Source organism: Rhinatrema bivittatum, unplaced genomic scaffold (assembly GCF_901001135.1).
Source record: "Rhinatrema bivittatum unplaced genomic scaffold, aRhiBiv1.1, whole genome shotgun sequence".
Taxonomy (NCBI): Eukaryota; Metazoa; Chordata; class Amphibia; order Gymnophiona; family Rhinatrematidae; genus Rhinatrema; species Rhinatrema bivittatum.
In genome coordinates, this window is record NW_021820704.1 from 236,167 (window position 1) to 261,347 (window position 25,181).

Genomic DNA, 25,181 nt, shown 5'->3' on the forward strand with positions numbered 1-25,181 from the left:
GTGGGGGTCAGGAGGCCCCCCCAAGCTGGCCAAAAGTCCCTGGGGTCCAGCGGGGGTCTGGGAGCGATCTCCTGCACTCGTGACGTCAGGTGACAGGAACCAAAATGGCGCCGGCGCTACCTTTGCCCTGTCATATGGTAAGGGCAAAGGGCCACCGGCGCCATTTCGTTTAACGCAGCCGTGGCCCGAGAGTGGGAGATCGCGCCGGGACCCCCCTACTGGACCCCAGGTAATTTAAAACATTTTGGGGGGCTTTGGGAGGGTGGGGGATTTATTTTAAAGGGTCGGGGTGGGTTTTAGGGTGCCGGTTTTCCCGCCCTCCCCCGATTTACGATTTTTTGACAATAAATCGGGGGAATTGTTATTGTATTGCGGCTCTAACGATTTTTGACGATTTAAAATATATCTGACGATTGTTTTAAATCGTCAAAAAATGATTCACATCCCTAATAGTGGATAACACATTGAAGTCGTTGGTTCAGTGTGCTGCAGCAGTCAAAAAAGCAAACAGAATGTTAGGAATTATTAGAAAGGGAATGGTGAATAAAACGGAAAATGTCATAATGCCTCTGTATCGCTCCATGGTGAGACCGCACCGTGTACAATTCTGGTCATCGTATCTCAAAAAAGATATAGTTGCGATGGAGAAGGTACAGAGAAGGGCGACCAAAATGATAAAGGGGATGGAACAGCTCCCCTATGAGGAAAGGCAGAAGAGGTTAGGGCTGTTCAGCTTGGAGAAGAGACGGCTGAAGGGGGGGATATGATAGAGGTGTTTAAGATCAGGAGAGGTCTTGAACGCGTAGATGTGACTCGGTTATTTACACTTTCGAATAATAGAAGGACTGGGGGGCACTCCATGAAGTTAGCATGGGGCACATTTAAGACTAATCAGGGAAAATTCTTTTTCACTCAACGCACAATAAAGCTCTGGAATTTGTTGCCAGAGGATGTGGTTAGTGCAGTTAGTGTAGCTGGGTTCAAAAAAGGTTTGGATAAGTTCTTGGAGGAGAAGTCCATTAACGTCTATTAATCAAATTTACTTAGGGAATAGCCACTGCTATTAATTGCATCAGTAGCATGGGATCTTCTTAGTGTTTGGGTAATTGCCAGGTTCTTATGGCCTGGATTGGCCACTATTGGAAACAGGATGCTGGGCTTGATGGACCCTTGGTCTGACCCTGCATGGCAATTTCTTATGTTCTTTTGCTGTCTGCTAGAGTCCTGTCTTGAAGCTGCTTCATCTCAGGTTTGCTGTATGACCCTATGCAGGACTAAAATTCATCAAGCACCAGGGGTCTCGCTCTGGAAGCAGGCGCCAGCGCAGCTACTCTGCAGGCCTGGGACGGAGAAGCGGATCGGATGAGATGGAAGAATCTGTCCTATTAACAGGTACCAGCCTGAGCCCTGATTTACACTGATAGATATGCATCATGAATCCTGATTCAATGTGATGATCGGGGAGGGGGGGGGTCTCCAGCCGCTGAAATCCAGGACGCTGGGGGGCAAACGTTTGTAGTCAAACTTAGTGATTCCTACAGCTTCAAGGAGGTAGAGTGGCCCCTTTAAATCAGTGGGGTTTCCCTTTCCAAGCACGGTGCAATGGGCCTAGGCCCATTAAGCAGCCCTTTAAGCAGCCCTTAATGACTTACACAGTCACAGCTTAGCTCTTAAAATTTGTCTCTTTTATTTGCTCTCTGTTACTTCACATTCAGCTGTGTCTGTAACACCACCTCTAAAGCATGAATTCAAATCACCTTGACAAGCATAGGAAAAAAAACAAACCCCAACATATACTACAAGTTTTAAATAGCACAAGGTAGGAAGAGATCAATAATCCTAGAAACTCTGGGCTGATAAAACTAAGCAAATTCAATATCCCAGAGTTTTGGCTTACAGCAGGCAGCCTGGGTTTTAAGCACCTGCAGTGCAGCAAGCAATAATGCTAATTAGTGACAGTGCACATCTGCAGAGCTTACAGGGCCCCAGTTTTCAGCAGCTTTCCGCTGTCAAACAGCAGAGTTCAGCAGTTACAAGTTTCATACGCAGAACTCAGCCAGCCACTCATACAAGCAGGACCGATCCAGAAAGGGTCGCAGGAGAACAGGCTCTCTCTCCCAACGTGCACCCAGCCACCTCTCCTGGGTGCGAGATACGAGATTTAAATGAGAGGTCGCGCTAAAAGGAGGCGCTAGGGACCGATTGCGCGCCCCTAGCACCTCCTTGTCCCAGGAGAGGTGGCTGTGTCAGTGGGTTCAGGAAATCAATGCTTTCCAAACCTGCTGATAGCGTTCGGTTAGGAAAAAGGACGCTGGTAAAACTGAGCATTCGTTCTCCTAACCAGACCGGTCGGCACTTTGGGTTTTTGTTTTTTTTTTTACATTTTTGGTTCCTGCAACTTAATATCGCTAGGGTATTAAGTGGGAGGGTGTACAGGCGTTAATTTATCAGCGTAAGATGTGCGGATTGGCCGAACATTTTACTTACAGAATGCCGGGTCACTAAATGATAGCCTCATCAATGTGCATTTGCATGTGATGAGCGCTATTAGTTTTCAGGTGTTACCCAGGTAGAGAGTCCATCAAGCTAGGTTGAGAGAACATTGCCCAAATCTCATCTTGGAGTGAGTGTCCTCACTCCAAAGGTCATCAAATCTTCACAAGAGACCACTGTTCTGTTCGTACGTCTCATGTAGAATGTCAAAGTGGCCCCTAACCCCTTACCGCACGGTCACGGCAGCTATCACACAGCCTAACGCAATTCAAAGAGGTGTTGTTAAAATTGGCATTACAGCTGTGCGATAGCGCTTCGCAGACAGGCTAACCCAGCCCACTCTCCGCCCCTAACTCCTCCTATTTTTGGAATTTGCATCGCACCATACGATATGGTGCTATCGCATGCGTTAATGGGGCTTTTCACATGCGAAAACGCCTTATCACATTTTGATAAATGACCCCCTTAGATTGTAAGCTCTCTGGGGATAGGGAAATACCTGCAGTACCGGAATGTAATCCGCTTTGAAGCGCTGAAAAGTAGAATATAAAAATCCACTACATACATAGATAAATAAATAAGATATTATATCAGGCACCCCATGGCTACAGGCATCTAAAGTATGTGGTCATAAGAAAGATGCACGTCCTTTTGATCAAATCAATATACATATATTTTTCTCCACTGCAAGCAGTAAATTCAAGAGTCAGGAGGACACTAAGGAGGAGGAGGACATATTTATCGCAGCACAGAAGACCATATTTTTTTAATGTTTCTCATGAGCCCTTGACTGCGAGTTAACTTTACCCCACCTCCTGGAGTTAAATTCCCCAAGTTAAAAAACATGTGTGCTGTGCGCCCAGCCTTTGGGTGTGCTTTCCTGCATCGGAGGGTAACAGTTAGTTTCACAATATAACAAACCCATATAGGCGACAAAGAGGTGGATCTCGTACCTCTGTCTATGAGTCGGAACTAGAGGGTAACAATGTTTTCATCTGAATGGAATTTACATGCGATGTGCATTATCAGATATGCGTTTATTAGGGCGCGCGTTCTGGTCACGCTAATCTCTTTACTGCATCAGGCGCTATTGTTGCGTGCCCAAAATGCATCCCGACTTTGAGTAAACCCATGCGCTAGCTGGGTGCGTCTTGCAGAAATGTCTCTAGGGCGGGCTATGAGATGGACTTGGGTTAACAATGCAGGCGTGTCTCCTTGGCTCTGTCCCTGCTCATGGCCCCTGCTCACACCCCAGATCAGTGCAGGGAGGAAAAGCGTTACTGACACCTGCAGCCTTTCAGTATTCTCTGTCTCTAGCAGATGGTAGAGGTGCAAAACCTGCAATCTAAAAACCAAAGAAGATTCTGATTCAGGACTTTACTCCTGGGGGGGAATCAAGAGATTCCCGAAAGCAGGGTGTTAGTGGCCCTTGGGACCTCATTTCTGGATCTGTTGGGTGGGGGTCTCAGAAAGCCCTTCCCAGCAGTGGCTTCGGCACAGCGGGTCACCCCAGAAAAATATTTGAAATTTTATTTCAGTGCTGTTTAAAATAGTTAAAAAAAAAAAAGCAGGGAAGTGCTTTAAGATCCTCAAAAGATGCACCATTCTAACTCAGCAGTGCCTCTCCTCTTACAGGCCTTCCCATTGTTTGCGCTCATTGCCACGAGCCCATCTAGTCATGCCAACACCTGAAGACCTATGCCTCACAAGGTCTAGAAAGACAACATTCTCAGGATAAATCCCAGCCCTGTGTAACTCTCTATCACTAAACATTAGACCAGCAGCTAACCTGCCATGTTCAGGAAATTCCTAAAAACCTGGATCTTTGAAGCCGTCTTCACTCCAGAAATGGAAACAGGGCTCACCACTCAAGATGTATCTTGTGTCCAATATGTTTTCTGGGCTGAGTGTCATCAGGTGTTGCTGCAAGAGATTTGTCAAGCGGCTGCTTGGAAATCGTTGCACAATTTCACCAGACATTATCGATTGTATTTCCAGGCTCCATATTCCAAAGGATTTTGGGGAGAGTGGTGAGAGTGTCTCACCCTATGTAGGGAAACTTGGCTACATTGCAGCAGACTGATATGGGTATGAACAGGAAAGGAAAATTATTTGGAGGAGTCTGCTCATACTGGTATTTAATGTATAATGCAGAGTTGTTGAGGGATTCAATGATGTTCTCCTTGATTACTGTTGGAAGGGATTTCCGTCTTTGAGGCTTCACCTTTTTCCCCTGCTTGTTGAAGGGGTTTTTGGAGTCTTCGTTGATACTGTTTATTTTTAATCATCTTGGCTAGGGTACAAGTCAATACTGAGAGACTGGAGGTGGCACACTAAGTTATATGCAAAGTCAATGAAACATTTTTACTCTGTCTCCATCTGCTGGCAGGAAGGCAAAACCTAGGAGTCTGGACTGATCTGTGGTATTACAGGAACGAAAATTAGCAGGTAAGAACCAATTTTCCTATTCATAATCTTTTGAGTATCAATTCCTCTGTATGGGTTTGTGCAATGCTGTAGATTTACCAACCTAACCAAGTATTGTGTTCAGCATAGCATGGGTTATTGGGAGTTTCTTCTCGTCACTTGGCACATTTGAGAGACATGTGAGGGAGGCATTCTCAGTTGTTGGTTCAATATTTTGGAATGCACTATTGGATCAACTGAGAACAATAATACGTCCTTAGCCTTTTAAAAAGCAGTTGAAACCTTTGTTATTTACGTCAGCCTTTGAAAAAGAGGTGACGTAGGTGGAGTTTAGGAAGATGATGTTTGTGAAGTGAGTCTCGTGTTTATTTTTGTTGTGCATTTGATATGCTTTCTGCACATTCGGTTTGTGAAAGTTTTTTTGTGACCTGCCTTGAATTTTGAGAAAGCCAGGATATAAATGTTTTTAAATAAGAATAAAGTACTTCTTGTCACTGTAATGCTAGATAGTGTTCTTTCAATGCTTCTGCCTGTTGTGGTTTTTATTTAACTGTGAGCCCCGATGTGTGTTCTACATAGTGTAGACCCGTGTAACTAGATGTATGTACTCAGATATGAATCTGAACCTGCTGGAAATTGCTTTTAGCTCCACTAGTTGGAAAAGCGTGAAACAGATGATGATGATGATTGGATTCATTAATTGGATATTCATTTATCTCTCTGACTCTTACTGTGTTTCAGATCGCGCAGAAACACCTGCCTCTCCCATTAGCCTATCATCTGCTTGTGGCTGGGAGAAAGAGAGCTTCACAGAAGGTGAATATTACCGATAAAGAGTTCACCTCCTCTCACTCATGACATTACATGCTCGTCTGAACGTGTACAAGTATCCCCGTAGCTGTGTGTTCAGATAAATCCACATCAATCTGTTTGTGAATCTTCATACTCCCAGTGGGGTGCTTGCAGGTGAGGCAAGGCCGGTGCACGGTATTAGATGCCCTAGGCAAACCTTACAGCTCTGCCCTGCCTTCACTGGCCCTCCCCTCACACAATTAAAAATGATGCATTTATAATGACAAATTTTACATGAAAAAAGACACGCAAAAATGTACATAAGTAATATATTTACATGCATTGCTGTGGTGCCAACCAAAAAACCCTACAAAAACGAGAAGTGGAGCCAATATGGTATTAAGCCTGTTATGCATGTTGGGTGTGAACTTGGCCCTCAGAAAGCCATGAGTAAACTGAATTCAATTACAATATAATAAACCTTCCATAACAAAAAAACTGACAAAACTCAAACAGTAACACCTACTTATGATAAGGTAATACTTAAAATATTATACCAGGCCCTAAAACAGCAATACACCTCCTAATATGAAAACATGACAAGCTGAGCTGCTACATAGAAATTCATCTCGATCACACATGCAGAACACAGACAGACCCTCAAATACAGAGTAATGACACCCTAAAGTATAAATAGAATCATGCAGACAAAAACTGAACTGGAAACTGCAAGAAGCCAAACTCTGTATGGGGTGCAACAATGGCAAAACCAAATCACCATTGTTAAATTAAAAAAACCCCCAATAAAATCAAGAAATATAAAACATCAATCATAATAGTAAAACCATACCAATAAAAGAATACATATTTCAAAACAGCTGATGAATAGAATATCCAAAGGTCCATATATTTTGCTCTCAGACCCACTCTTCTTTTCATTTTCTCACCCTGTTTCCCTCGTCAAGGACCATTGATCCCTGCTGGTCCGACCTTTTTCACGTCTCCTTCTTTTCAAGCTCGTTGCTCTCCATTCATTCCGTTTCTCCCCCCTGGCAACCTACCCAAACTGTTTTAGACTATCCAATGCCTAGTTTCTTTCCTTAGTGCTTTATCACTGTAATCTTGCTCTCGCTATTATTTAACGCATATTCCTTGGTACTCAAAGTTGGTTTTTTGAGATGTTAATCAAAGTTGTTTTTAGATGTTTCTTGTTCTATGTAATTGCTCAAGGGCAAGCCTTTTTTGTTTCACTGTAAACCGGTTTGATTTGTATCGAATGCAAGAAGATCGGTATATAAAAGTAATAAATAAATAAATATTCAGAAGCATTTAGCCAGTTAACGCAGAAGTTATCTGACTAAATGAGGATTTGGACACTTATCAAGCTAAATTCTAGTCAGATAACTTTTTAACTGGCTAAAATTTAGCCACATAAGTCAGGGACATAAATGGGAGGAGCTGAGTTAGCTGTATATGTTATCCAGCTAAGTCTGGTTTTCCCACAGACCTAAAGTTAGGGGGAATAAAGGAATGTTTTAATTTTGGCCCCTTCTTTTTCAAACTCTTCTACACGTGAGGTGCGCTTTATGTCAGAGCTGCAGAGATTTAGGAAAGCTGTATAAACTTTCTATATCTATTAAATGGCTGAGCGGGTTGGAAATTTTTTGTTCCCTGTTTTACATTCTACTTTTCATTTTGGCTGTTCCCTGTAATTTTGTTCATTTTATCAGTTTTTAGATATTTTTATTAGAATTGTTTCTGTACTGATTGTTTTATGTTGGTGTTTATATATTTGTTTTTTATTATTGCTGCTGATGTATGATGAACTTTTATTGATTATTATCTGTTATTGTTTGTGCAAACCTTTTACTGTCTCCTTCTGTTACTACGCTAAAAGTGAAATAAAAGACTAATGCTACAAAATAAAATAAATAGGCAGAACTTGGAAAACTAGGCAAACCATTTTAAACCTTATCAATCCCCCATAAGTAAGTAGCGTCATTCCTACAAATGCGTAGCATCATTCCCCCATAAATAAGTAGCCATAAGTAAGTAACCATTTTAAACCATATCAATCCCCCATAAGTAAGTAGCGTCATTCCTACAAATGCGTAGCATCATTCCCCCATAAGTAAGTAGCCATAAGTAACCATTTTAAACCATATCAATCCCCCATAAGTAAGTAGCATCATTCCTACAAATGCGTAGCATCATTCCCCCATAAGTAAGTAGCCATAAGTAACCATTTTAAACCATATCAATCCCCCATAAGTAAGTAGCGTCATTCCTACAAATGCGTAGCATCATTCCCCCATAAGTAAGTAGCCATAAGTAACCATTTTAAACCATATCAATCCCCCATAAGTAAGTAGCGTCATTCCTACAAATGCGTAGCATCATTCCCCCATAAGTAAGTAGCCATAAGTAACCATTTTAAACCATATCAATCACCCATAAGTAAATAGCGTCATTCCTACAAATAGGGAGTCACACATTTGTGCAAACAGAAGGCAGTGCGGCCATGCTAAGTGCTCCCCATTTCTTTGTTTCAGGTCACATGCAGAGCCTACCTGTCCTCCCCATGGGATCTCAGAGGTCAGTGGAGAATTTCTTTGGGTCCAGGTATGTGCGACTCTCATGTGGTCTTTTCAAGGAAGTGGTGACGGGTCATATGGTGGCAGTGGCAGGACATTTGTCATTCTGCTACAAGTTAGACTAGTGCAGAGAACGGAGAGGATTGCTTTATTGAGAATATGTTTTCTGCACGATGGTTGATCAGACAAGTTTAGGAGTACATTTTGGCTTTTCATGAAAGCCTTACAGCCGGCAAAAGCAACAAGAACAAAACCGATTACCTGACTAATCCTTTAGCTGTATTTTAATTAACTAGAATGTTATCAGTGGCTAACGAGGTGTTCTTGATGTTCCTTCTCCATCCCGTGCCAGGCTGTGTACAACCAGGGACAGTGCTTTTTCTGGCATGGCACCTATTTTGTGGAACACTCTTCCTGTTGAACTTGTTTAGCAGACAGCCTAAAAACTTTCAAATCCTTATTAAAAAACATGGCTGTTTAAGCAGGCTTTTTACCAAACTATGGCACTTGTAAGCATTTCCTGATTCGGCTACTGCCTGTCCATGGTCAGGCTTATTTATTGATATATGTTTGTAATGTATATTTTTATTTTATGTATGTTTTATGCTGTACATCACCTAGGCTTTTTTAAGTCGATTAATAAATTTAAATAAAATATGAAGTTACAAAAAAATAAGAGAACAATGGAATAAGACGTGGGCTGACAGGCAGACAGCGCATGTTTCTTTATCGTCCCCCAGATCAGTCCAGATGGATGGGATTTTCTCCCCTACCAGCAAGTGGAGAAAGAAAAGAAAAGCTTTCCTGACACATATGTGTTACTTAAGTTAGCGTGCCAGCTGCAGTCCCTCAGTATTTCTCTGCTCCAGCACATGCTAGAGGTGCAAAACTTGCAGTCTGGAGCTTTGATTAAAAAAAAAAAAAGAAGATAAAAGAGAAAGTTGCTCCCAGGAGTGCTAGATGCCACGGAGGACCCATCCCCCTGGTAGATTAGGGGGGGGGCAGCAGGTTGGTGACCCTGATTTGTCTCTTCCCAGAGTCTGTGGGGTGACTGAAAACCAGGTGTCCCCACGTGACCCTCAGTCCCTCTCCTTTTACTCAGCCAGAAGAAGATGACATCAGGAAGGTATTTTTGCTTTTCTGCTGCGTCTTGGTGGAGCAGGATGGAGAGAGCCCTGCCGTCGAGGAGAGGAAGGCAGTTAGTGGCTGCTTCAGCGGGTGAGGTCGGGGATCAGCCGAAGAACGTCGCTGCAGGACTGATAAGCTTTTCGCGGGTTGGGGAATCCTGCCCCTTTCCCAAACATGGCAGTGACTGCAGAGCGCGAGAAACACTGCCGGTCTTGCGGGACAAGCGAAGGCGTCGGGTTCTGTCTGGGCTCTGCAGCGGCGGTGCTGAAGGTGGGGAAGGCAGCCACAGAGGGCAGAAGAATGGCCCGATCAGCTGAGGCAGGCATTGCAGGAATGGCAGCCGTGTCAGTCTGTCCTCATGGGGCAGGGGAAAAAAAGATCAGGGGAAAGCCCTGCTTCTCCTCCTCCCCCTCCATTGTCACCTGCCATGACGGATCTTGGAGTGCCCAGGAGGAGTCAGAGGTAGCTGAGGATTGATTCCTCCATGGGTGATTCTGAATTTGCAGAGACTTTCTCCTCAGAGTTTGTGCTTTTAATGCACCAGGCTTTCCTAGCAAAGAAGGGAGTACCGGGGAAGCATTCCCCCTCACAGAGCCTTCCGCAGCTTGGCAAGTGTAGGAAAGTTGCCTCCCAGAGGGGCTCTAAAGTGCCTCTGTGCACTCATAGTCAGAAGCAGCTTGCAGTGGGTGTTCTGAGGGGGACGGGGTCCCTCTTCGGACAGTCTGGGGGACAATTAGGCCAATGATCTCTGGGGGCTGAAGGAAGTTCCTATGGCAGAAGGGGAAGACCGCAGGATGGTCAGGCTCTCATGGAAGGAGGAATTGTTTCCTCTGATTCCCCAGGTTTTGAAGGAGCTTGGCATTAAGGAGACACAGGATGAGTCCGATCATGAGGGGGTGGAACCCATCACAGAAAGTATTCAGGGTCCAGCGAAGGCTTTTCCCTTCCATCAGACTGTTAAGAAGCTGGTCGTCAGGGAATGGGAGACTCCTGAGACAGGTCTAAAGGTTAGTAGAGCGATGGTGAAGCTTTACCCTCTGCTTCTGAAGCTTCCTAAGATGGATTATTGCTTCTGTCTTAGTGGTATCTAAGAAGGCCACCATTCCGGTGTGTTATGACCATCAGTCGCAGACGGCTGCGACCGTGCCTACTCACATCCTGTGATACTCTGCTCTCCTCTCCGGGCCTGCTCGTGGCAAGGGCTAGCCTCTACTGCCACACATCTCAAGGTTCCTCGTGGCGGCTGGGACACTGCCGCCACCCACGCCGACCCTGGGCCTTCCTAGGTGCATGCGTGCACCACCGGGCCCTCTTTTGAAGATGCTATGGCAGGAACCTCAGGGGCAACCCTGACTGATGACATCACTGGGTCAGGGTTCTTGATTTTTCGGTACTTGCCAGGTTCTTATGGCCTGGATTGGCCTCTGTTGGAAAAGGATGCTGGCCTTGATGGACCCTTGGTCTGACCCAGTATGGCATGTTCTTATGTTCTTATGCTCCAGCCCACAAGATATTGTTCAGCCATTCCTCTGCATGGTTGTAACTAGCCAGGCAACTCTGGGAGAGGGAATTGACTAGACAAGCAGAGAGTGCATGCTAGGGTGTGTATCCATAGAGTATAGATAATCCAGGGAGATGAAACATGGGGATGGAGGATATGAATAATGGCCACAATTTTGTATTTAATGCGCCATGATATTAGTAACTAGTGTAAGTTTTTCAGGATAGGAGTGATGTGGGCTCAAAGTGGTGTACTGGTAAGTTAATGAATGACTACATTTTGAATTATTTGTAAAGGTCTTAAGATGTGTTTGGGTAGACCTGAGTATAGAGAATTACAATAATCAATGGACGAGAAAATTAAAATTTGGAGAATAGTACGAAGTTTGTGGGTTCTAGTTTGGGCTTTAAATGACGCAGCATTCCAAGTCTGAAAAATGAGCTTTGGACAACTGCTTTGATATGAGGGACCATAGAGAGTGTTGGATCCAGGAATCCACCTATATTACGGATTGTTTGTGAAAAAGGAATGGTGGCAACAAGAGTCAGGGATAAGGAAAGCAGGTTGACAGCTAAGGACAAGAGCCTCAGTTTTATTGAGGTTTGCAGGAAAGTTTATTGTTATGCAACTAGGAGTTAATAGAATGGAAGCATAGGGATGCGACTCGCACCGTGGTGGGCCAGGTAGAGCATAGTGGAAAATAAGACTGTATATCATCGGCATAGATTTTGTAGGTGACTCCTAGTTGAGCGAGTAAATGGCAGAGGGAGTGATATTGAGTCCAAAAAGCCCAGTGGAAAGGGATGAGCCTTGTGGTACTCCAGAAATGATTGGGTGCCATGGGGAAGTAGTTCCATGTAAACTGACTTGTTAATGGTTGGAAATGTAAGAGGAGAACCATGACAGAAAAGAACCATTTATACCAACATCGGAAAGTGAGATAGAATAGTGTGATCAAGAGTGTCAAAGACTGCTGAAAAATCCAAAAGGAGAAGACAGCAAGCATCAAAGCCACATTGATTGGCATCTAGACTTGAGATAGGAGTCTCAGTACTATGAAAAGAACAAATCCTGAATTGGAGTTGATCTAGGATAGAGTGCTCATCAAAGAATTTCAAGAGCTGTTTCAGACCGATTCAATGAATTTTAAAAAAAAAGGCAAAGAAGAGATAGGATGGTAATTTGAGAAATTAGTTGGATCAAGAGTAGGTTTCTTAAGAATTGGTTTAACAGAGGTTTGCTTAAGAGGAATTGGGAAATAACCAGATGACAGAAACAGATTAAGCAAGATAGGGAGCTATCTCATCACGGCAGCATTTCAGCATTTCACACAAGGATCAAGTGTGCAGGTTGAACAGTTAATAGAATGGATGGTCTGTGAAATTTCTAATGGGAAATAGCAGAGAAGTTATCCCACATGGGGTCAGGGGAGAAAGGGGAAGAGGAAGGACTAGGGTCAAAGGAGGGGAAAGAGGAACATAGGTTCTGAATGTTTGAATGAAAGAAAGAAACAAAGGGTTCAGCCAAAAATTGACCAGAGTCTGAATGAGAAGGTAGGGGAGTAGCTGAGGGAGTTTCAGTTTGAGATTTAACCACATAAAATAATTTATGTAAGTTGTTAATGGCTGCCATGGTTTTACTATTGTAGTAGATGCGTTTGGTGGAGTTTGAGGCACTGTGGTGTTTTGAAAGTAATTGTAAGTAAGCAAGGCTAGATAGGTTGTGTGATCTTTTTCTACGTTAAAAAGGGCGTAAAGTGTGAGGTGATCACATCTGCAGATAAGACAATTATTCACATTAGTTAAAATGTGAGGAGACTGTGAGGAATTGCAGGAGGATCTTGTGAGATTGGAGAATTGAGTATCTGAATGGCAGATGAAATTTAATATGGACAAGAGTAATGTAATGCATTTGGGGAAAAGTAATCCCAACTACAAGTGCAAATTGTTGGGTTCCTTATTAGGAGACACCACCCAGGAAAAAGGATCTTGAAGTCTTTGTAGACAATACATTGAAATTCTCGGCTCAGTGAGTGGCGGCGATCAAAAAAGCAAATAGGATGTGAGTTATACTTAGAAAGGAAATTAAAACAGAGAATATCATATTGCCTTCATATCGCTCCACAGTGCGACTGCACCTTGAGTACTGTGTGCAATTCTGGATGCCCCATCTCAAAACAGATTTAGTGCAGAGAAGGGGGCAACAAAAATGTATTTATTTATAAAACGTGTTCCCTGTACGTACCAGGATCAGTCCAGGACACCTGGGTTGTGACTCCGCACCAGTAGATGGAGACAGACTAAAACTTGTGGGCAGAGCCATATATGCTCCTGTGCCAGTCACAGCCCCTCAGTCTTACTCTGTCTCCAGTAGATGGTGCAGGTCCAGTCACAGCCCTGCCTGACCTGATTTTGGTGGTTAGTCAGTTTTGGTTTTTTGGGGCTTGTTTTGTTAGGCCTGATTGTTTGTATGGATAAACACAAACAATAGATGCCTGATCTTTTTCCAAATGTTTATTAAGCAGAGACGTGTTCAAAAATCGCCCGACTCAGGCCGAGTTTCGCGGTTCAAAAACCGCTGCCTCAGGGGCTACAAACAAACCAAACATAAATTAACAATAATATCTAAAAACAACACTCAAATTAGCAACATCTTTAAGATCTTATAAATATTAAAAAGTCATTATCACAAAATAAAAACTTTTTTAATCCTTAATTAAGATCTCAGATATTGATAAAAAATATTGATTGACTGTACATCGGATGAGAAATACACTACTGAGATTTTTTCATAACTGTGGAGTGTTGAAGGTTAATTTATCTTTAAACATGCTGAGAAGTATATATATTGTTAAATATTTAATTCTTAAGCAGGAATTGATAAAGTATTCTTGTGGGTATGTTTGATATACTGTTGGATTTTTGTCATCATTTTAAGAATTTATTAATTTAATTTTAAATAATCAATATTTTTTATCAATATCTGAGATCTTAATTAAGGATTAAAAAAGTTTTTATTTTGTGATAATGACTTTTTAATATTTATAAGATCTTAAAGATGTTGCTAATTTGAGTGTTGTTTTTAGATATTATTGTTAATTTATGTTTGGTTTGTTTGTAGCCCCTGAGGCAGCGGTTTTTGAACCGCGAAACTCGGCCTGAGTCGGGCGATTTTTGAACACGTCTCTGCTTAATAAACATTTGGAAAAAGATCAGGCATCTATTGTTTGTGTTTATCCTTACGGCTATCATAGATCGCCTACCTGATTGTTTGTATGCCAAATTGGGTTTTGTTTTTTAATTTTAGTCCCGTGTGCCCTGCCTCCCCGGGGGGGTTGAGAGGTCCTGAGGGGACTACCCTCCCCCGGTTGAGGCCGCTGCCAGGGTCGAGGGCCCGGCTGAGCTAGTGGCAGCGTCAGGGGTGACACCGGGGAGCCCGGTTCACTCACCCCTGCAGGAATTAAGGCTTTTCAGAACCAGGGACAGCGTTTTTTGTTTGAAAAAAAAAAAAAAAAAAAGGTTTTACTTTTGTTTTTGCGGCTCTCCGTTGCCTGGTGTCGCCGCTCCGTTTTAGTCGGTGGGGGGGCGTCGTTGGCAGGGGGGAGGTCGCCGAATTGCGCCGTTTGCTTATTTTGAATTTTTTTCTGCCTGTGGTGATTTTTTCGGCGCGGCCTCGTTTTTTTCCCGCGTTTTCGCCGGCATGCCGCGTGGTGCACAGTGCAGGGCCTGCGGCTCGGCGCGCGCGCGCGTCTCTCAAGGGACAGCCTTTGTTCGGCCTGCGTCCCGGGTGATGAGGGACCCTCGGCAGCGCTGCGGGGGGCTCGTTCCCGGGTCGCGCGTTCGCCGTCACGCGGTGGTGGCTCCGCTGACAGGCCTCAAGAACTATTCCCGGTTAGTGCGGGAGTGGTGGCCATCTTGGCCACCGGCCGGGAAATTTCGCGGGAAACGGTGGGGGCCTCTTCCTTTCCTCCCGCGCTTTCCCTGCAGCGTAACACGGCGGGGGAGGTTCCCTCGGAGGGGCTTTGGTCCCGGGGGGTTTCCGAGAGTGATTCGGCGGATTCTGGTGAATTTTCTGAGGATTTTGCGCTGTTGCTGCGCAAAGTCCTCAGATATAAGCGCAGCAGGTGCATCTGGGGGAATGGCTCGCGTGCGGCCGACCACAGGTCCACTCCACGGAAAAAGGCCAGGAAGGGCGCGGAGATCGCCCACGGTGTGTCCCGGGGGAAGCGGCCTCCCAGGGGGGTGCCGCAAGAATCGGATCCCGAGGATTCCCCCGGGGATGATACGGAGTCCTCCGAGGAGCCCCTGACGGAGGCCGGGAAGGCAGCAGTGGATGGTGCTGCACAGCCCATTGCAGAGAAAGCTGCACAGGCTGCAGAAGGGGACGACCCCAAGGTGGTGCGGCTATTCTGCAGAGAGGAACTGGCACCTCTCATCCCGGCCATTCTCCAGGAACTGGGGATTGAGGCTCCCCCGGTGGTGGTCCGCCAGGAGGCGAATATGGATCCCGTTCTGCTCGGCCTCACAGGACCGGCGGTCGCCTTCCCTTTTCATTTCTTGTCCACGGATATCCTTTTCAAGGAATGGGATACTCCGGAGTTAGGTTTGAAAGTCAGCAAGGCCATGGATAAACTCTACCCTTTGCCAGAGGAGGCGCTGGAGCTCCTTCGACTCCCGAAGGTGGATTCGGCGGTGTCCGCTGTCACGAAGAGGTCTACCATCCCGGTCATGGGAGCGACGGCCCTCCGGGATATTCAAGACCGAAAGTTGGAGGTACAGCTCAAAAAGATTTTTGAGGTTTCCGCCCTGGGAGTGCGGGCCGCCATTTGCACGAACTTCGCTATGCGAGCTAGTCTGCACTGGGCCCAGGTACTGCAGGCGAATGCGGGTCTCTCTCCGGAGGAGGCTTCCCAAGCAGACAGGTTGGAAGCAGCTATCGCATATGGGGCCGATGCGCTCCATGATCTTTTACGCACTTCAGCTAGGTCCATGGTGGCAGCGGTGTCGGCACCCCGTCTCCTTTGGCTGCGCAACTGGGCGGCGGATGGTTCGTCCAAGGCTCACATCGGGGCATTGCCCTTCAAAGGGAAATTGCTGTTTGGAAAGGAGTTAGATGACTTGATGGTTTCCCTGGGTGAGAACCGAGCGTTTAGGCTGCCAGAGGATAGGGCCCGGTCGCGCTCTTCGTTTTCCGGCAGAGCCCGTTTCCGGGTACCCCGGAAGTCCAGGCCGCAAAGATCCACCGGACCCTCGTATAGGCCGGCCTCTTCTCAAAACACTCAGTGGCAGCAGTCCTTTCGGGGCAAACGCTTTGGCAGGCAAGGAGGGGCCCCGTCGGGTGCGGGGTCCAAGCCTTCGCAATGAAGTTCGGCCGGCCCATCCCTCGTCGCGCCCTCAGCACACTGTACCAAACGTGGGGGCACGTCTATCTTTATTCCTCGAGGAATGGGCCAGCATGACGTCGGATCAGTGGGTCCTCGACGTGATAAGACACGGCTACGAGTTAGATTTTGCTCGCATCCCAGCGGACAAGTTCCTGGTCTCACCTTGCAAGGATCCCAAGAAGAAGGCGGCGGTGCTAGACACCATCCAAAGACTAGAAAGCTTGGGGGCCATCTCTCCAGTTCCGGCCGATCAGTACAGCAAGGGCCGTTACTCCATTTACTTCATAGTTCCCAAGAAGGACGGCACTTTCCGACCCATACTGGATCTGAAAGGAGTCAACAGATGCCTTCGGGTCCCTCACTTCAAGATGGAGACCATTCGTTCGGTGATCGCGTCGGTGCGGCCAGGTGAATTCCTGGCGTCGCTAGATCTCACAGAAGCATACCTTCATGTAGGCATCCAACCAGCGTTCCAGCGATTCCTGCGGTTTTGCATTCTGGAACGGCACTTCCAGTTCCGGGCTCTCCCGTTCGGCCTGGCAACAGCACCTCGGACATTCACGAAAGTGATGGTGGTGGTAGCGGCGCAGTTGCGTCGGGAAGGCCTTCTGGTTCACCCTTACCTCGACGATTGGCTGATTCGGGCGAAGTCAGAGAGGCTGTGTCGGCAGGCAGTGGCCAGGGTGCTACAGCTCTTGCAGTCCCTGGGCTGGGTGGTAAACTACAACAAGAGTCATCTGGAACCCACTCAGTCCTTGGAGTATCTTGGAGCTGTTTTCGATACGAAACGGGGCAGAGTGGTTCTCTCTCAGGAACGGATATGCAAACTACAGTCTCAGGTGCGGCGTCTTTTGTCTCTACACCGTCCGCGAGTCTGCGATTACCTGACGGTTCTGGGATCTATGGCCTCCACACTGGCGTTAGTCCCTTGGGCGTTCGCTCACCTGCGGCCGCTGCAGTCTTCATTGCTTTCCCGCTGGAAGCCGGTTTCAGAGGAGTTTTATCTTCCACTGCCTCTCGAGAGTCAGGCGCGCTCCAGCCTGAGCTGGTGGCTGGATTCCAAACATCTCTCCGTGGAGTATCTCTTCTGGTTCCCAACTGGACGGTGGTGACCACGGATGCCAGTCTTTCCGGCTGGGGTGCAGTTTGCCAAGGGAAATCGGTTCAGGGTCTGTGGTCAGAGTGTCAGACCCGGTGGTCGATCAACCATCTGGAGTCCAGGGCGGTCCGTCTGGCATTGCATGCTTTTCTGCCCCTCGTACGAGGAAAGGCGGTCCGGGTATTGTCGGACAACGCTACCACCGTGGCTTACATCAATCGCCAGGGCGGGACGAGAAGCCCTCAAGTAGCGGATGGTCTGGGCAGAGCGGCATCTCAGCGACCTCGCTGCGTCTCACATTGCAGGAGTCGACAATGTCCAGGCGGACTTCCTCAGCCGGCACCACCTGGATCCCGGAGAGTGGGAGCTAGCGGACGAGGCGTTTCTGTTCATTTGCAGGAATTGGGGAACGCCCCACATGGACCTGATGGCCACGTGGCACAACACAAAGGCTCCGAGATTTTACAGTCGGCGCCGAGAAAGGGGAGCAGAAGGAGTCGACGCGTTAGCGCTTCCCTGGCCGGCGGAGGTTCTTCTGTATGTGTTCCCACCGTGGCCCATGATCAGCAAGATACTGCGGCGCATAGAATTGCACCCGTCCAACGTGATCATGGTGGCGCCGGAGTGGCCGCGCCGTCCGTGGTTTGCGGACCTGGTCCAGTTGTCGGTGACGGCACCCCTTCGCCTACAGGGGTTTCCGGGGCTCCTTCGTCAGGGCCCCGTCTGTTTGGAGGATGCGGATCACTTCTGTCTCGTGGCATGGCTTTTGAGAGGTATCGATTGAAGCAAAAAGGTTACTCGGACGCGGTAGTTGCCACGTTGCTGAGATCCAGGAAGCAGTCTATGTCTCTGGCTTATGTTCGAGTCTGGGTAGTCTTTGAGGAGTGATGCGTGGAGCGGGGTCTGAATCCCACTTCCGCTGCTATTCCCGATATTTTGGCTTTTCTCCAGGCTGGGCTGGCCAAAGGCTTAGCGTGCAGTTCCCTACGGGTCCAAGTCACGGCGCTTGGTTGTTTGCGTGGTAAGATCCGGGGAGTCTCCCTGGCTCTCCACCCGGATATCTCCCGTTTCCTTCGGGGGGCGAAACACCTCCGTCCTCCTTTGCGGCTCCCGTGTCCGTCTTGGAACCTCAATTGGGTGCTCTCCGCTTTATGCTCAGCTCCGTTTGAGCCCCTGAAGCGTTCTACACTCAAGGATATTACGTTGAAGACTATTTTCCTGGTGGCAATTGCGTCGGCTCGCCGGGTTTCCGAGTTGCAGGCCCTATCCTGTAGAGAGCCCTTCTTGCGCATTTCCGATTTGGGGGTTTCCTTGCGGACGGTTCCCTCGTTTCTGCCTAAGGTCGTGTCGGCTTTTCATTTGAATCAATCGGTGGAGCTTCCCGCTTTTGCGGTTGGGGAGTCTTTGGACCCGAAATCGAGAGAATTGAGAAAACTGGATGTGCGGAGGTCCCTTCTTCGTTATCTGGAAGTCACTAATTCTTTTCGGTTGTCGGATCACCTGTTTGTGCTGACGTCGGGTCCAAAGAAGGGCTCTGCGGCGTCTTGAACGACGATCACCCGTTGGCTCAAGGAGGCCATTGGTTCCGCGTACTTTTTGCGTGGAAAATCGTCGCTGGTGGCTCTCCGGGCTCATTCGACAAGGTCGCATGCTGCGTCTTGGGCAGAGTCTTCTCAGGTGTCGCCTCAGGAGATTTGCAGGGCGGCTACCTGGAAATCGTTGCATACCTTCGTTAAACATTACCGGTTGGATGTTCAGGCTACTGACACTGGGGGTTTTGGAGAGAGGGTACTCCGAGCGGGACTCTCTGCTTCCCACCCTCGGTAAGTTAGCTCTGGTACATCCCAGGTGTCCTGGACTGATCCTGGTACGTACAGGGAAAGGAAAATTAGTTTCTTACCTGATAATTTTCGTTCCTGTAGTACCAAGGATCAGTCCAGGATCCCACCCGCAGTGCTGCGCTATTGTAACGGAGAGTCCGCTCATTGTTGTCTTCAGTACGCTGACCCCTTGTTGTTCGCTCTCCCGGTTTGGAGAGTCTGGTTCCTGTGGGGGTGTTGGAGTTCTTTTTCGTTTACCTAACGAGTTTTGTATGGTTAGCTATGTTGTATTATGGGTTTTCTACTTTGACATTACGTATGACTGAGGGGCTGTGACTGGCACAGGAGCATATATGGCTCCGCCCACAAGTTTTAGTCTGTCTCCATCTACTGGTGCGGAGTCACAACCCAGGTGTCCTGGACTGATCCTTGGTACTACAGGAACGAAAATTATCAGGTAAGAAACTAATTTTCCTTTCAAGACTGGGTACAGTTAAACATTCATAAAATCACAAGACATATAAAATGGTCACTGGTCAGAGACAGGATGTGTACTTGATGGACCTTTGACCCAGCATGGCACCTTTTATGTTGAGACTGGTGGGGAGAATATACAGGAATTTTGGCTTTCTTTTGCCAGTTCCATTTATATTCCTTTCTAGATCACTCTGGAAGAACCCATCGTGAATTCCAGGAATTTATATGAAGAGTGTGCAGTCTATTTTAGTATTTTTTCAGCTTTAGAGGCTGTGAATGTCCTCCCCCTGGAGATCCTCTGTGACCTGATCCAGAAGGGGAACTGCAGATCTTGAGAAAAGTGAGGTGTGGGGGTAGCCTTAATCCTAATGGGAGGGTACGTTATTCCTCTTTCCATACAGGTGTGAAGAACTAATATAACTATAACTAAGAGAGCTAAACTAACCTGGCAGGCTGGTGAATCGGTAGCCTCGCTGCTGGTGTTCCTCAGAGCTTTATCTTCTTCCAGCAGGTTCAGCCTCGGGAAGCGGAGAGTCTGCAGCTCCTCGGGAAAGCTGTCTCCCCTGAAACCGCCATGTCTGTCTGCAGAGAGTGAGCTTTGCTGTGAGTCGGAGAGCCAGGACTACCTCCCATTGGTAAGGATGCCTGACCGCTGATGTTGACCCCCACATCTCTGTCGCTTGACCGCTAGATTTATAAGAAGCATATGCAGCATTTGATCATCGTGTCTTTCCAGGGGGATACAGTGAGTGCTGGGAAGCTGAGGCTGATATACTCAGAAAGGAGCCTCCTTCCTCTTTTACATACCAAAGTAACAGTTCCCCTAACCCAGCAATTCCCTCCCCGCTCGTTTGGAGCCAGGGTTAGAATCTGGCACCAGGACCCTTCATTCGCCACACCCTGGGGAATTTTCTTTACTGTAGGGTCCCACACCAGAGCGTCTTCCCTGCAATCATGGGTCATGTTGTTCAGATAAAGTTAACCACAACTCACGAGGGGTAGTTACATGCTAGTATGCTAACCAGGTAAGCATGTTGGCAGATAACAGGGAAGGAATCCAGTTTCCTGATTCCCTTCCCCGAAGAGAGAGAGAGAGAGATTCTCCCCAGCCCTGTCTGAAGGTGGGAACATGCCAACCTCCAACACACACGCACACACACCCTTATTTAATTCACAATGCACCCCCTCCTTGACTGGGGAAGTGGCAGAAAGGCCTACACAATTACTTTTTTTAAAATTATCTCTTTATTTAAAGATACAACAGTTACAATAGCGTACTCAAAAAATGATCAAGTCTCCAATAAACCATGTAAAGTACAAAGAAATTACCTCAAGACGGCATATTATTAGTTGCTCTGGAAAAAGAGCATACTAATCCAATCAGATAATAAAATATTATTCCATGAAGATACATGACTGTCTCCATTGCCAGTATATCTGCCTTATATTATTATATGCTTCTATATTAGCATGCAATGTGTTCTGTTAATTTCTAAAAGTATTTCGTTAATGACTGTAGTGTTGGGGTAGAGGAGTATAAAATGAGCCTATGTATATTTATATGCGATCTGGATCTGTGTATGTGCTTGGTGTTGTCTCTCTAGTGTTTTTTGATGCAATCTTGGTTACACCTTTTATAGGGGATGGCAGCTATGGCCGTAAGCCTTGCTTGCTAGCTCTGCTCCTGTCCCTACGCACTGCGGCTGAAATACGCTATAACAAGGCTCATGCCAGTACAAGAAACATGATAGAGTGGACCTTCGGTGTACTCAAAGGCAGATTCAGATGTTTGGATTGCTCCGGTGGAGCCTTGCAGTACAGTGCAGAAAAGGTGGCAAGCATTGTTTTAGCCTCCTGAATGCTACATAACATTTGTTTGCACTTTGGCTTGGACGCTGAGGTCGCAGAAAACTTGCCTCCAGATCTACTTCTCAAACCGGCAGCAGAGGTGGACAACACAGCGAGGGGCTATGATGTTCACCGAAGGACCATTGCCAATTATTTCTTGTGTAAGTTGTTATCAGTTGCACCTATAACCCTTGACCCCTTGTCAGGATATTGATGCGGTCTTGATTCAACAAAATGCCTATGCTAAATCTTTTTATATTTTTCTTATTATAACAGTAGATTAGTTGCATATTGTGATTGGAGTCTGTCCTGTCATTTCAGCCTCACAAATGCAGGCATCTGTCACACAGTCTCCTACCTACTCTTAACGCTTGCACCAGCCCCTCGGCCTCTCAACAAATCCCATCACAGGGGAGCAAAATCTAAATCCTGTTCTGTATTTTATTTCAGGAGCTGTAATCAGAAGACAACAGATGTACCAGGACCCCAAGGCATTATAAATAATTTTTTTTCAAATTGTGCCAATAAATTTTTAGAACTTCTTTAACGGACTCTGTTTTCTGGAATAAGGTGCCCGTGATACTAAAGGTATTTACATCCCTCTCCCCTTGTGCCAGCACATGTCATTGCTGCCATGTGTCAACCTAGCACTCTCAGAAACTCCCATCCATTGCAGACGTGGGTCCACTTACCCTCTCACAAGGCCCCTGCATTGGCATTCCTCTCCTACCACATTGCTAATTTGTGGTGTGACATCATGGACACCTTGGAAAGACCATGGCCTTCTCCCAGGGCAAGCAGGACGGTAGTTTTCACAGATGGGTGACATCATCAGATGGAGCGCTGTCATGGATCACGTTTGTCAAAATTTCTAGAACTTTGGCTGGCACACTGAGCATGCCCAGCATACCACCAACCCCATGGCCACAGGGGGTCCCCCTTCAGTCTCTTTTTTTCTGTGCAGTGGTTGCCTCGCGGTTACTGGAGCTCTATGAAAATTTTCTTTCTTTACACTATTCCTCACGGAATAATTCAAAGTTTTTTTCAAGTTTTTCCCCGCTCCAGGGTGCACCACCGCGCACCGATTCCTCTGGCGTCTGGTAAGTTCATTTCGCATTTTTTGCGGTCAGTTCCCGGCTGTCCACCTTCCTGTGACCGACGGTCATTGACCGCAAACCGCTTCTTTTTATCATGGCAACTGGTTTTCGGAAGTGCCCAGAATGTCCACGGACTATGTCCATAACGGACCCACATGACATCTGCGACCTATGTCTTGGGCCTTCCCATGATATCCGTCGGTGTTCCAGCTGTGCTTAGATGACCCCCAAAGGCCGGCACTCCCGCCTGGATAAGATGGAGCACTTGTTTGGTTCCAAGCAATCTGCTCCATCAACTCTGGTGCTGGGTGCATCAAGTCGTGGGGATCAAACTGACTCGGGACCTTCCCCATCGCAGAGAATGGTTCAGAATGGTATCCCTGGGCACACCCTACTTCCGCTTTTGAATAAGGGGATTGGCTCTGCTCTCTGGATCTACAGGATGCTTATGCACACATTGTGATTTTTCCACCTCATCACAAATATCTGCGCTTCATCATAGGCTGCCGATACTTTCAGTACAGGGTTCTCCCCTTCGGGCTGGCATCCGTGTCCTGAATCTTCACAAAGTGCCTGGCAGTGGTGGGAGCACATTTATGCCAGAATGGGGTGCATGTGTTCTCATATCTGGATGATTGGCTTGTCATGAGTCCGTCGAAAGAGGGAGCTCTTCAGTCCGTCAACGTGATGTTAAGCCTCCTCCAGTCACTGGGTTTCCTCGTGAACTACCCGAAATCCTAGTTGACTCCATCCCAGTGACTGACCTTCATTGGAGCAGACCTGGACACCACGGTAGCCAAGGCTTTCCTCCCCAGCAAACGCATAGTCACCCTGACCGGACTGGCCACATTCATCTGACGCCGACAGAAGGCCTCCGCCCACCTGCTCCTGCAGTTGCTGGGCCACATGGCATCATCGGTGCACGTCACCTCAATGGCCAACCTAGCCATGAGTGTCACACAATGGACTCTGCGGTCTCAGTGGCACCAAGCCACTCAGAAACTCTCGGCAATGGTCCAGCTAACCGACCCACTCCAGCTCTCCCTTGCCTGGTGGGCGCAGGAATCCAACTTGAACAAGGGACTTCCTTTTCAGCCCCCGGCTGCTCAGGTAACTTTGACCACGGACGCCTCCAACCTAGGCTGGGGAGCCCATGTCAACGGCCTACAAACATAAGGGCTATGGTCAAGAGCCGAAGCGGCCTGCCAGATAAACTTCCTGGAACTCCGGCTGATGCGGTATGCCCTCTACTCATTCCAGAACTGCCTGTCCATCAAAGTTGTCTTTATCCAGATGGACAACCAGGTAGCCATGTGGTACATGAACAAACAGAGGGGCACAGCTCTTTTCTCTCTTCCAAGAGGCGGGGCAGATTTGGGCCTGGGCCCTGTCGCATTCCATGTTCCTGTGGACCATCTACCTGGCGGGCCCCGAGAATGTAGTAGCAGACCGACTCAGCCGGACATTCCAAACCCACGAGTGGTCCCTGAACCCCTGTGTAGTGGGCAGAATCTTCCGCCGGTGGGGTCAGCCGGACTTAGATCTCTTTGTGTCTTCGCAGAACCACAAGGTGGACCGATTCTGCTCCCTGCACGGAAGCCGAACGAGACCAGCCGTGGATGCCTTCACCCACTCCTGGAGCGGAGGCCTCCTATATGCATACCCTCCGATTCCGCTAATAAGCAAGACTCTCATGAAGCTACAGCAGGACGAAGCTCCATGATCCTCATAGCCCCACATTGGCCGTGTCAGGTCTGGTTACCCATTCTTTGCGACCCCTCTGTCCAGGAGCCCATTCGCCTGGGCACCTCGCCCGACCTCATCACACAGGATCAGGGCAGGCTGCACTACCCAAACCTCCGATCGCTTTCCCTAACAGTGTAGATGTTGAAAGACTAATACTATGATCCCTTGACCTTTTTGATAATGTCTTGCAAGTCCTCGTAGCTTTTTGGAAGCTTTTCACGTAGAAGTCATACCACGCAAAGTGGAGCAGGTTCTCGTCCTGATGCATGCAGGAGGGTCTTGAGCCACAGGGAGGTCAAACAAATCCAGCACCGGTGGCATGACACTAGAAGGGAGGTAAAAGAAAAGACTGCCAAAAGTGAGGCATCAGCATGCAGGCCACCATGTGATGTGGTTTTGACCCCCCTCGAAGAGCTAGTCCTGAGAACTGTGTGCCCAGAGATCAAGGCTGATATGGCCGCACTGTACAGCACTGACACAGGAGCAAGTGAAGAAGGTCCGGAAGTACCTCCAGGCCCTATGTGCCCAGCGTGGGCCGCAGGAAGGTATGTGTTGTTGGTTTGATGAGACAAACAGCAAATAGTTTAATGGTCATGTAAAGGACACAGAAACCTATATTGTAGGAAGCTTGCGGTCTATATAAGTTCAATAAGGATAATATATAAATAATAATCACGCATGGCAATTAAAGGTTTGCCTGAAATAGTGCCAGCCTATACCAACTCTGTACAATTGATAAATCTTGACAAATAACTCCCTCCAGCCCATCCTTCATG

The 25,181-nt window shown here is 47.3% G+C and overlaps 1 protein-coding gene across 1 annotated transcript in view; it reads left to right on the top strand.

Annotated features, from left to right (window-relative positions):
- Positions 1–25,181, top strand: part of LOC115081976 (von Willebrand factor A domain-containing protein 5B2-like) — a 269,330-nt gene that overhangs the window by 231,540 nt on the left and 12,609 nt on the right. The window contains exons 23-26 of the mRNA XM_029586215.1: positions 1,273–1,392; positions 5,662–5,736; positions 8,265–8,334; positions 20,223–20,349. Coding sequence (XP_029442075.1) covers positions 1,273–1,392; positions 5,662–5,736; positions 8,265–8,334; positions 20,223–20,349 — 392 coding nt within the window. The remainder of the gene's footprint in view (positions 1–1,272; positions 1,393–5,661; positions 5,737–8,264; positions 8,335–20,222; positions 20,350–25,181) is intronic.